The 11,544-nt window shown below is 51.7% G+C and overlaps 2 protein-coding genes across 4 annotated transcripts; one reads left to right on the forward strand and one right to left on the reverse strand.

Annotated features, from left to right (window-relative positions):
* The first annotated feature begins 1,995 nt into the window (after positions 1 to 1,995).
* On the forward strand, positions 1,996 to 6,686 carry Fibp (FGF1 intracellular binding protein). Of its 3 annotated transcripts, none has more exons than XM_029472860.1 (10): positions 1,996 to 2,162; positions 2,345 to 2,543; positions 2,770 to 2,896; positions 4,069 to 4,169; positions 4,635 to 4,789; positions 5,075 to 5,183; positions 5,258 to 5,321; positions 5,599 to 5,685; positions 5,821 to 5,918; positions 6,554 to 6,686. In XM_029472860.1, the coding sequence occupies exons 1-10, from the start codon at positions 2,078 to 2,080 to the stop codon at positions 6,621 to 6,623; spliced, it is 1,095 nt and encodes a 364-aa protein (XP_029328720.1). In that variant the 5' UTR covers positions 1,996 to 2,077; the 3' UTR covers positions 6,624 to 6,686. The 3 variants fall into 3 exon arrangements, with proteins under 3 accessions (XP_029328720.1, XP_021007072.1, XP_029328721.1); XM_021151413.2 differs by having other exon boundaries at positions 4,635 to 4,768; positions 6,554 to 6,681; XM_029472861.1 differs by lacking the exon at positions 5,821 to 5,918.
* Ctsw (cathepsin W) lies at positions 6,672 to 10,147 on the reverse strand. Its single transcript, XM_021151411.1, has 10 exons — positions 10,049 to 10,147; positions 9,480 to 9,564; positions 8,649 to 8,762; positions 8,207 to 8,361; positions 8,013 to 8,109; positions 7,854 to 7,934; positions 7,643 to 7,768; positions 7,428 to 7,492; positions 7,153 to 7,353; positions 6,672 to 7,074 (listed from the first exon to the last, which is right to left on the reverse strand). The coding sequence occupies exons 1-10, from the start codon at positions 10,127 to 10,129 to the stop codon at positions 6,964 to 6,966; spliced, it is 1,116 nt and encodes a 371-aa protein (XP_021007070.1). The 5' UTR covers positions 10,130 to 10,147; the 3' UTR covers positions 6,672 to 6,963.
* Positions 10,148 to 11,544: the final 1,397 nt, after the last annotated feature.

Genomic DNA, 11,544 nt, shown 5'->3' on the forward strand with positions numbered 1-11,544 from the left:
GATGGTTGTGAGCCACCATGTGGTTGCTGGGATTTGAACTCTGGACCTTCGGAAGAGCAGTCGGGTGCTCTTACCCACTGAGCCATCTCACCAGCCCAGATGTCGCATTCTTAAGGACCTGCAGTTCTGGACTAGAGGCTTGACAAAGGCCAGGGAGAATTTCAAAGAGGGAAATAACATTTCAAAATGTTTTGTTTGAGACAGGGTATGTAATCCTGGAGAGCCTGAAAGTAGACCAGGTTGGCCTCCAATTCACGGAGATTCTCTGGCCTCTGTGTAGGAATTACAAGCATGAACCACCACAGTCAAGAAAATATACATTTTAAAAAGACTTTTCTGAAGCCAGTTGTGTTGGTATTTCCCAGTAATCCCAGCACTTGGAAGGGAGCGGCAGGAGCCTCAGGAATTCAAGGTCATCCTCCCCACAGCAAATTCAAGAGCTGGTCTGTAGGAGACTTTGTCCCCAACTCCGCGCCCCCCCCCCCGCAAAGAAGTCTCCAAATGTGCTGTGTGGGGTGGATTCTGGTGGCAGAGTGTACTGTAGATTAATAACACTGTGTCAGTGAACAGAGAGCTGTGCAGAACTAGGCTGGCACTGAGTCAGTGGGGCGGGGAGTAAGACGCAGAGAGAGGCACTCAGCAGGCACATCAACAGCTCTGAATGCCTGAAGAGAGAAACTTGGGAGATAGCCCAAGTTTCTAGAACGGGATGGATGCTGGGGCTGCCACTGAGATAAGAGTACAGGGAAACAGACTGGAGCTGAGAGGGATCTGTCTAGAAACCCTAAAGTGTGCTCTGCCTAGGGACCAGAAGTGGAGTGGGAGACCTGGCCTTCTAAACCATGACCTCCTCCAGGACCTCCTCCTCCTGTCTCTAGGTAGCACCCCTCAGGTGCACTGAGATGAACTGGCTTTTGTAGAACTCATTTTTCCCCGTTTTTTGAGACAGGATTTCTGTGTAGCCCTGGCTGTCCTGAAACTCACTCTGTAGTCCAGGCTAACCTCCAATTCAGATATCTGCCTGCCTCCCAAGTGCTGGGATTAAAGGTTATACAGGGTTAATTTTATTAGTAATTATAGTCAGTAAGCTATATTTATGTATTATACAACAGTGCATACATATGTAGAGGTCAGGTGACAAGGACTGGGTATACTGGTGGTTCCTATCCTGTAATCTCAATGCTTGGGAGGTTGAAGTTCAAAGACTGCTGCCAATATAGACTAGCCTGGACTACAAAGTAAGACCTTGTCTCAACAAACAAACAAAACAAAACCCGGAGCTGGTTCTTTCCTTACACAGACAGTATGGGTGCAGGAGATCGGACTCAGGCTTCGTGGCTCGTGTGTAAATCTTTTACTGCCCCATGAAAAGACAAAGAAGACAGCCTTAGTAGATGGGTGCCCCTGCAGATGCCTACTTCCAGGCAGAGCTCTGAAAGACTTTAAGAGAAGTCACTAGCTTGTGTGTGGGTGTAGTATGTGGTGAAAAACTGGGGCTGGAGAGAAAGTTAAGTGGTTTCGAGCAAGGAACCACAACCATATGTGCAACTAACTCATATTTGCCTGTAAATTTAACTCCAGGGGACCTGATACCTCTGGTCTCAAAGAACATTTGCACTCACACGAACACACCCTCTCCCCACATACACATAATTCAAAATAATAAAAATAAATACACTCCGAGAACAAGAAAAATGGTCATCTGTCTGTCTTATGTACTATGGAAGAAGGGCCACATACACCTAGCAATCGCTAGGATAGAGAGCCTCGGAAACATTCTAATTTAGGATTCAGGTCAAAACTGGGAGGCTCTGAGAAAACTGAGAAGATGGGAGTGACAGAAGTAACGGAAGAATCTGCAAGACAGGGTAGACTGAGAAGACTATCCCGAGATCTTCCGGAAAAACCGTTCACAGAGCTGAGTGGCGTCTCACTAGCTCCGTCCCGGAAGTGGTCCTACATCAGCTCCGGGTGCCCGGAGCAAAATCTCCGAACTCCCGGAAGTCGCTCTGCGGCTACTAGCCCGGCCTGGGGCCGTGCAAGCTCCAGCTTCGGGCGAACCGGCCCGGGCATCGTCATGACCAGCGAACTAGACATTTTCGTGGGGAACACGACCCTTATAGATGAAGACGTGTATCGCCTCTGGCTGGATGGTTACTCAGGTCTGTGTGGCGCCCTCCCGGGAAGCTGTTGTTTGGGATGGGGAGGAGGGGGCGTGGCTAGGACTTAGGCTTGGTTTAGGGAAGTGGACAGACTGCGGGAAGTCGGGGAAGTGTAAGGATTGGAGGTGGAGGTGGAACCCCTGGAGGGCCTCTAGGGTCTTATGGTAGCGCCCACTCCTCAGTGAACGATGCAGTGGCTCTGCGAGTACGCTCCGGAATCTTGGAGCAGACGGGAGCCACCACAGGAGTGCTGCAGAGCGACACCATGGACCACTACCGCACCTTTCACATGCTTGAGCGTCTGCTGCATGCACCGCCGAAGCTGCTGCACCAGCTCATCTTCCAGATTCCTCCCTCCCGACAGGCACTCCTCATCGAGAGGTGCTCAGCGGGGGTGGGGGGTGGGGTGCTGGCAGAGATGTCAGTCAGTCTGACTTATACCCATTTTGTAGACTGAACCTGAGTCTGGGGTGGAGGGTATTGGGATATACACAGGGGTAGATGGGACGTACTCAGGAAATTAGAAAATTGAGAACAAGAGAAACCAACTCCAAACTCCCTTCTCCTTCCCTAATGGATCATCAATAATGTCCTGTGCCTCCACAAGGTACTACACCTTTGACGAGGCCTTTGTTCGGGAGGTCTTGGGCAAGAAGCTGTCCAAGGGTACCAAGAAAGACCTGGATGACATCAGCACCAAAACAGGAATTACTCTCAAGAGCTGCCGGAGGCAGGTGGGTTCTACACATAACACCACTACCTGTCTAGCCTACCTCTGGATCCTTCTTACTACTCCAGCCCCACCTCTAGCCCGTGATTGTGGAACCAGCTCCTTCTTACAAACCCTCTCCTCCCTCCACCTCCGCTCTGGCCAGGCGGACCAGGCGTAGGCGCAGTCTGACTGAGGCTTTCCTTTGCTTATAGATTTTCATTGGCTCCCACTGTCCTCGACCTTCAGACTCAGGTTGGGTCCCTAAAGACCTCTCTGGACTTACATTTCTTGAGCCCCAAGTTTGTTTTTGTTCATGGTACTCCTGCCTAGAAGATGCTGTTCTTGGCCACATCTACCCCTTGAAATCTACAAGGAGCTAGATACTACCTTATCCAGGAGCCGTTTTGGTAGCATGCATAAGCCTTGTCTTTAAGGGAGAAGTACCAGGGTGTAAACTGGGCTCAGATGGCTATGGGTATGGGTCTGGGCTCTTGCTACAACCTTTATAGGCCTTGAGGGCCTTTCCTTTGTGTCTCTCATGAGTTCGTGTGTGTATGCTGCTTGGTTCACTCCAAGTTACTCAGGAGAATCCGTTCTAATTCAGGCTCTTGAAGAGCCAGGGATCGATTGTGATGCTAAATTGAACTTAAGGACAGGAATAAGTAAGCATTCTTTTAAGGAAAATGCCAAAGGCTGGCAAACATTTGTCAATGATGGTAGTTATTAATACCTAGTCATGCCAGGGGTGCTGGTGCACGCCTTTAATCCCAGCACTCAGGAGGCAGAGGCAGGTGGATTTCTGAGTTCGAGGCCAGCCTGGTCTACAGAGTGAGTTCCAGGACAGCTAGAGCTACACAGAGAAACCCTGTCTTGAAAAACAAAACAAAACAAAACAATCCTAAATGAAAAAACATAATTTATAAATTTTGACTGGTAATTTTTGTATTNAGGAGGCAGAGGCAGGTGGATTTCTGAGTTCGAGGCCAGCCTGGTCTACAGAGTGAGTTCCAGGACAGCCAAGGCTACACAGAGAAACCCTGTCTCGAAACAAACAACAAAAAACCTAGTCATTTGTTGACGTGTTAGTGCTAAATTAGTACCTGCCCACCAGATAGGAGGACAGGAGGGAGAGATCCCATAGCAGATGTCCATGAACGTCTCCTGACCAGTCAGTCTTCTTTAATTGCCGGACAGTTTGACAACTTTAAACGAGTCTTCAAGGTGGTGGAAGAAATGCGGGGCTCCCTGGTGGACAACATTCAGCAGCACTTCCTCCTTTCTGACCGATTAGCCAGGTGAGGGGCCCACCACCTCCCTTCCTACATGAAGTCTCCTGGGCCCTTAGCCTGTCCACCTTCCCTTTCCTAATGCTTTCCCCTCCGACTCTTCTGGAGGAATGATTATTCTATTAGTGATCTGTAAACTGCATCAAATTGCCAAGCGTAAGGCATTTGTAAAGCATTGAAGAGGTGCTCAGTGATGCAGTATGGCCTTCCACTGTACTCCTTAGAAGACTGGCTGGAGCTTCTCCTTGCAGAGGTGGGAGGTTGGTAAGGAAATGGTCCGTGGTTGGTCCCTTGGTGAGTTAGAGCAGAAACACACCAGAGCTGAAATGCTGAGCCAAGACTGCTAAGAGGGATTTAAAACAATAAAGAGTTTCTTCAAGAATGGTTCCTGTGTAAGCTTACTCATCAGACACTGCTGTATGAATCAGGAAAAGGGATTTCTGGTCCTAAGAGAGCCACCGTCCATGTCTGCAGGGATTACGCAGCCATCGTCTTTTTTGCCAACAACCGCTTTGAAACAGGAAAGAAGAAGCTGCAGTACCTGAGCTTTGGCGACTTTGCCTTCTGTGCGGAGCTCATGATCCAGAACTGGACCCTTGGAGCCGTCGGTGAGGCCCCCACTGACCCAGGTGCCTGGACTCCCTACCCCCTTGGGGACTGGTTCCCTGCTGTCAGTTTGTCCTGGTGTCTATATAGCTTCCACAGTGCCCTCAGCTCCAGACCACCTCTTCGGATAGTCCCCTGGCTCCACGCACACCTGCCTGCAGGCCAAGGGTTCCCCACTGCGTGGCCTGGGGCATGACATTCCACGGTCTGTCTCTGAGATTCCTTCCCGTGAGGTAGTGGTGAAGAAGGTTCAGCAGCTCCTAAGATGGTCTCTCATGCACCCACAACTTCTTTCATGGCCTTCGCAGACTCTCAGGTGGACGACATGGATGTGGACTTAGATAAGGAGTTTCTCCAAGACTTGAAGGAGCTCAAGGTTCTCGTGGCTGACAAGGACCTCCTGGACCTGCACAAGAGGTGACTCTCGGGTCCGTGAGACTGGGGATAAAATACTCTTGGATGGCTACAGGCATGACTGTATCTTCCTACAGCCTGGTGTGCACTGCCCTCCGGGGAAAGCTGGGTGTCTTCTCTGAGATGGAAACCAACTTCAAGGTCCGTGGCCCTGTGCAGACCCTTCCCCTAAAGAGTCAGTAGCCTTCTGTGCTCTACCCCTGCCAGGCAGCTCTGCTCATTCCTGAAGGTGGCCAGCAGGTGGCACTGCTGCTCTCCCTGTCTGCCCGTGAGGGGGTCCCAAGCTCATAACAAAAGGGACTTGATTGTCTGAGGGAGGTGGATGAACTTGGGGAGGGGCCTGGCCCTCCCTCGGCCTCAGTGCGCAGCCTCCGCTTCTGGAGCAGAAGACAGAACTCCCGAGATCCTTGCCCCACAGAATCTGTCCCGGGGGCTGGTGAACGTGGCTGCCAAGCTGACCCACAATAAGGATGTCAGAGACCTATTTGTGGACCTCGTGGAGAAGGTGAGCAGTCCTGGTCCCCAGCCTATCCTGTCCCCACCCCCTGGTCCCCAGCCTGTCCTGTCCCCACCCCTGGTCCCCAGCCTGTCCTGTGTCTAAGCAGTCCTAGTGGTGCCACCTGTTCCCTTGGACCTACAGTTTGTGGAACCCTGCCGCTCTGATCACTGGCCACTGAGTGACGTGCGGCTCTTCCTCAGCCAGTATTCAGCATCAGTCCATTCCCTGGATGGCTTCCGGTGAGAGGTGCCAGGCCTGCTGGCTAACTTCCTTACCCTCCAGGAGACTCAGGGTTCTCTGTTGAACTACCCTGTGGGTGGAAGCTCTGCCTCTCCTTGTTGTGACCTTGGCCAAGTTCTTAACCCTTCCGTGCTTTAGCTCTCTTAAATGTAAACTGAGGCTAGAGCTAGAAGACTCATAAGATTTATGGAAACTGCCGGGCATGGTGGCGCACGCCTTTAATCCCAGCACTCGGGAGGCAGAGGCAGGCGAATTTCTGAGTTCGAGGCCAGCCTGGTCTACAAAGTGAGTGCCAGGACAGCCAGGGCTACACAGAGAAACCCTGTCTCAAAAAGCCAAAAAAAAAAAAAAAAGATTTATGGAAACTAAATAGTTCTCAAATCGGCCCTCAGCACTGGGTGGAGAGCGGGGAGAAGGAAGCCGGGCAGAATGGCTCACGTTTGTAATCCCAGCACATCGGAAGCTGGGGCGTGAGGATTGCCGCTGTTTTCCAGGCCAGCGTGGGCCACACTGTGAGACCTTGTCTCAAAAACAAACAATCCAAAAAAAAAAAGGAGGGGTTGGGGTGAGCGGTGGCATGGCAGGCATGGCGGTGAGTGGACATCAGCTATCACTGTTCTCTTCTTCATTGCAGACACCAGGCCCTCTGGGACCGCTACATGGGCACCCTCCGTGGCTGCCTTCTGCGCCTCTATCATGATTAAAGCCCCTTTCCTTCCTCCCTCCGACATACCCTGAGAATAAAGTTGCCATAAGTTTGGAGACTGGTCCTTGTTCCAGGTTGAAGGGCTCACACATGTGTGCTCAAGTGCTGTGCCATCACCCTCACCCATAAGGATGTGAGAACGTGTGTACTAGCACCTAGGGACCAGACCATGGCACAGACTGGGTCTTCCCAGCCCCACCTCGCCTCTCCACACCCCAGCTCAATCCACTCAGGAGCCACGGAGCAGTCTTGGTTTATGAAGCCATACAGAGAGGATGTGGGCAGGGCTGACAAGGGGCAGTGGCCATGTGGGAGAAGCAGAAGAGTGGCTGCTGGCTTCAGGGAGGACAAGAGATCGGTGCCTTCTTAACTGGTGAGCCCACTTGAGCTGTGAAGGGATACTTGGTGATTCCACAGGTGTTGTTTCCCCGATACAGCCTGAAGTAACCCTAGGAAGTTAGGGGGTGTCAGGGTCGGAAGGTAAAGATGACGTTATAGCCTGCCCCGTTTCCATTTCACTCGCTCACCTTCTCGCCCCACTGAGCTCCCCAGGAGTTCTTCAGGATCCAGTAGGGGGAGGAGTGGCGACGTTTTCGAGAATGGGACAAGACTGTCCCTGTCTGCATGCCCTCTTTCTCCTTGCCAAAACCCACTAGCAAGACAGAGTGGTCCACTTGCCGAGGGTCACAGGAGCTGGGTGTAGCCTTGATGACACCCTTCTGGTAATGCTGCCAGGGTGGGGACAGAAGAGCTGAGTCCAGGGCACCTCTCCATATGCCCTCACTTTTCCCTGTACACCCACCTGGAGTAGTTTCATGTTGATGGTCACGGTGATAGGTCCATGGACAGCCAGGTAGCGGGCAATTGCTGGAAATCGGTAATGACTAGAGCCTTGAGGGTGCCATCAAGCCCTGCCTACCCTGCCATTGTGGCTCTTCTCACAGGGGAATAGGGTTTAGTTGGGTCTCCCATAGCCAGGCTCTCTGCCCCCACCCTCCATGTCTACCCTGGCCATACCCTGCTCATTATTGGATAACATGGTGAAATCCTGGATCCAGGCCACCTTCTTGTACTTCTTGGCTAGGCATCTGTGAGGCTTTCTGTCCCCCTGGAATGGGTAATCCTTTTCACTGGCCAGGCCACCTGAAGACAAGCAAGACCATGAAGGAGCCTTGGATACCGAACACTCACCATCCCTCCTGACCTCCCACAAGGCATGGTACTCAACTGTTGTTGAGGACAGTTAGATATGCGTCCCACACGAAGCCACCATTGCAACCATTTCCACAGCGTTCACAGTCCAGCAGCTCTGGGACAGAAAGGGACAGCATAGGTGAGCAGGTCCCCTAGGCCACTATCCCTGACACATGTCCACTCCCTGTCATACCCTGCACAGAGACGTCCACAAGCTGCTGGTATTTGATGCGCCACAGAGCCTGGATGTTGTCGGCAGCCGCCATGGCCCAGCAGCATTTGCAGCTTTCCTGAGTGGATAGGGTGGGATGGGTAAGGTGTCAAGGCCTTGGCCTCATCTCCCCACTCCTTGGGGTAGATTGGGCCAGACTGGGTGGGGACAGATACCTGGTTCTTGATCGACGAGATAATGTTCTTTGCTTTACGCCAGTCACAGGTGCGGGGCACAGATCTCCCCCACATGTTAGACTCTACCTTTTTGACCATGTTGGGGATCCTTTCTGGTGACCTCTCCTGACCGTATAACTGGCCAAACTCCTCCTCTGAAGACAGACAAGGCCAGAGAAGTCATGGGTTCCACACCCTTCTCTTCCATATTCTCTTTCTAGCTGTCATTTTGTCTAGCTGATAACTTTGAAGGCATCATGTGGGACATTGAGGCCTAGAGAGGTCCAGCTTATGCTGGTACAGTCTCTGGCCTGAGAGCCAAGCTGGACACAGGCCACAGAAGTCATGTCTTGCGCTCTGGGATTCAGGGAAGTCACCCAGGCTGGCCTTGAAAGGGGAGATTTACCCTGTCCATTTGCCGGTCATCCTAGGACTCTGGTACCTGTGAGGTCACTGAATGGAGTCTCTCCAAACTCAGCTGTACCCAAGTCTTCTTGCTGTAGCCTTTGAGCCTGAGCCAGGTTGTGGGCAAAGATGCTCAGACGGCGAGTGTACTCTAGACCAAAAAAGAGTTGCTGTAGGCCAGTCTCAGGGCAGGAAGTGGCTACTGGCTGGGCCACCCACACCCACTCAGGTAAGTGCTGGCGCTTACTGTCACTACAACTCTACTGCAAGAAAGTGATTATCCAGCCCACATGAGATTAGAATTTTCCCCAGAGACACCAACAGGCCCACCCTAGGGGAAGCAAGGCCTTTAGAGGCAGTAACTCAGAAAGGAAAGTTACAGTGGCTGGAGGCCAGTTTCCTGCACCTGTGGGCTGCACCATCTCTGTCTCCTCTTCACACATCTGACCACAGGTTTGGAGGATGGGTAGGTGGGGCAAGGGGATGGGGTTTGGCACACACAGACACAGAGAAGTGGGGAGGGAGAGAGAGAGGAGAGAGAGAGAAGAAAAGAGAAGGTGGGGGAGAGAGAGCGAGCCTGCCCTTTATGGTAGCTTGGGACTGGGGTTGCCACCTTGAAGACGGATCTGCTGATTGAATAGGTGACAATATGGCAGTCCTCCGCACCCTGCCTGGAGTCACGGTTAAGTGGCTATAGACCCCGAGGATCATTCCATTCCCATCATGCATTGGGGAAGCTAAGGAGTACACTACGGATCCTAGTTCCCACACAGTGGCCTGGCCCAGGTCTATTCCCCAGCTGAAAGCATAAGTACATCTCTTAAGTGGACAGCAGAAGTCGGACTGGGAACATCTGTGCCCATGGTACCTGCTGGGTTCCAGTAACTTCGGTTGAACCGGATCTGGAACAGCTTGAAGACTTCTTTCAGCTCCAGTGGCTGGGGACCTGCATCCTGGCAAGGAACCAAAAGTGGGGAAAAATTATTGTGACCCCAACCTTATCTCCAAGGTACAGGTATCATCCTGGGTTGTTCTCTGTTCTAAATGTGAGCATCCACACAGTTCCTCTGAGAACTAGGGACGATAAAGCTAGACAGGACAGCTCACCCCTCCAGTTGAATGCTCATTCCAGCATCCAAGAGGCTGAGGCAGGAGGACGACTAAGAGTTCCAAGCCAGTGAAGCATTCTGGGCTACACAGTTAAAAGCTAACCTGAGCTACAAAGGGAGACCTTTGTCCTAAGGTCTCTCTTCATAGCCCTGTCCTCAGACTCACTACATAGACCAGGCTGGTCTCGAACTCACAGATCCTTCTGCTACCAAGCCCTTCGGGACCCTGTCTTAAGAAAATTAAAAAGGAAGAAGAAAAATATGCCAGTTCATAAAGAAAAGACCCCAGACATAGAGTGGGCATGGAAAGCAGGTTAGAAACATTTACCTTGGTGGTGAGGGAGTCACTGAGGCCTGGGCCCGCTAACAACAGGACCAGAAAGTAGGAGAGGTGGGCAGTCAGTGTCATGGTGCAGCCACAAGTGCTAAGCTAGAGGCAGGAAGCTGTGTAGACTAAGTTGGAAAGGGCGGGGCTGGAGAAACCACGAGGGGAAACCAGGCTTAGGGAGGAGGGGGGACCCTCCACCTGCCTGCCTGGCTAACCCCACCCGCTTCTTTTCGAAAGCAGCTCTTGGCTGCCAGGCTCCAGACTATTCTGGAATATAAAGATAAATCTGTCCCTAGGGAGACAGGGAGCCAAATCTCAGTGGACAGTGATGATACCGGCATCACCAGCATGATGGAAAGCCTAGCAGGGACAAGCCTCAGGTGCCTGGTATCCAGACAGTGATGAGCGGCAGTCGGGAATTTTTAGAGACTCTCTCTTGCTTTGCTTGTGAAACAACTTGAGGGCCACCTTAAAGAAGTCTTCCCTGCTTGAGAGCCCAATCTCGGGTATAAATGTTCATAGCCTCTTGAGCCCCAGACATACTGTTGTCCATTCATCTCCCTCCCAACCTCAGAAGTGTCCAATCCATCTGTGTCTGGACCCTTCGGGAATGTGGGGCAGGCCCTGTGAGTATTAATCTGGGTTGTTTTGTTTGCTTGGTGTTGAGGCAGCGTCTCACTAAGTCACCCTGGCCGGCCTAATGCTCCAGCACTGCAGACCACGCTTTTACCCACAAATCTTTGCTTGCCTCTGCCTGAGTTCTGGAATTAGAGGCAGGTGTTACTAGACCAGGCAGTTTGGGGCTTCTTTTGTGAAGAAGGAAGTGGGTCTCATGTGGCCCAGGCTGGCCTTGAACTCCTTAGGTAGTTGGGGAAGAGTGGCTTCCTGATGCTCCTGCTTAGACCTGAATACTTCCATTAGAGACACCAGGGCGTTTTGAGTGACTGAAAACTTGTAGTCAGCTTCTGTCCCCATTTCTTTTCCTCAAGATGGCCTATGAATGAGGACCAAGATAAGAGAAAGTATCCTAGAAAAAACAAGCCCAAAGCTTGTATGGTCTGGGGATGGGCAGTGCCTGACAGCTGTTAAGGATGTCTCCATTCTAAGTGGGTCCTTGGGCTAAGGAAGCTCTCAGCCCACCACCGACCTTCAGGCCGGGAACCAGCTGCCAAGCCCAGAGATCAGTGCGAAGAGTTGGCTTTCCCGGGTTTGTGCTCTGGGCAAAGGAGGGGAGGTCTCATCCTGGAGTCATCCACTTGCACGCTCTCTACCTCGAATCTTCATTAGGGGCTGTCTTAGAACTGCAATGTTCGGGGGCTGGTGAGATGGTTCAGCAGGTAAGAGCACCCGACTGCTCTTCTGAAGATCCAGAGTTCAAATCCCAGCAACCACATGGTGGCTCACAACCATCCGTAACAAGATCTGACTCCCTCTTCTGGTGTGTCTGAAGACAGCTACAGTGTACTTATATATAATAAATAAATAAATCTTTAAAA

The sequence above is a fragment of the Mus caroli genome, chromosome 19, assembly GCF_900094665.2.
Source record: "Mus caroli chromosome 19, CAROLI_EIJ_v1.1, whole genome shotgun sequence".
In the NCBI taxonomy this organism is placed as follows: Eukaryota; Metazoa; Chordata; class Mammalia; order Rodentia; family Muridae; genus Mus; species Mus caroli.

Bases quoted from the DNA above. Each gene is read 5' to 3' on its own strand.
- Fibp (XM_029472860.1), top strand. From the start codon at position 2,078: ATGACCAGCGAACTAGACATTTTCGTGGGGAACACGACCCTTATAGAT. The intron at 2,544-2,769 runs GTGCTCAGCGGG...TGCCTCCACAAG, and splicing joins CAGGCACTCCTCATCGAGAG to GTACTACACCTTTGACGAGG. The intron at 5,919-6,553 runs GTGAGAGGTGCC...TCTTCATTGCAG, and splicing joins CATTCCCTGGATGGCTTCCG to ACACCAGGCCCTCTGGGACC.
- Ctsw (XM_021151411.1), bottom strand. From the start codon at position 10,129: ATGACACTGACTGCCCACCTCTCCTACTTTCTGGTCCTGTTGTTAGCG. The intron at 7,769-7,853 runs GTTGAGTACCAT...GCTTGTCTTCAG, and splicing joins TCTAACTGTCCTCAACAACA to GTGGCCTGGCCAGTGAAAAG. The intron at 7,354-7,427 runs GTGGGTGTACAG...CCACCCTGGCAG, and splicing joins TCAACATGAAACTACTCCAG to CATTACCAGAAGGGTGTCAT.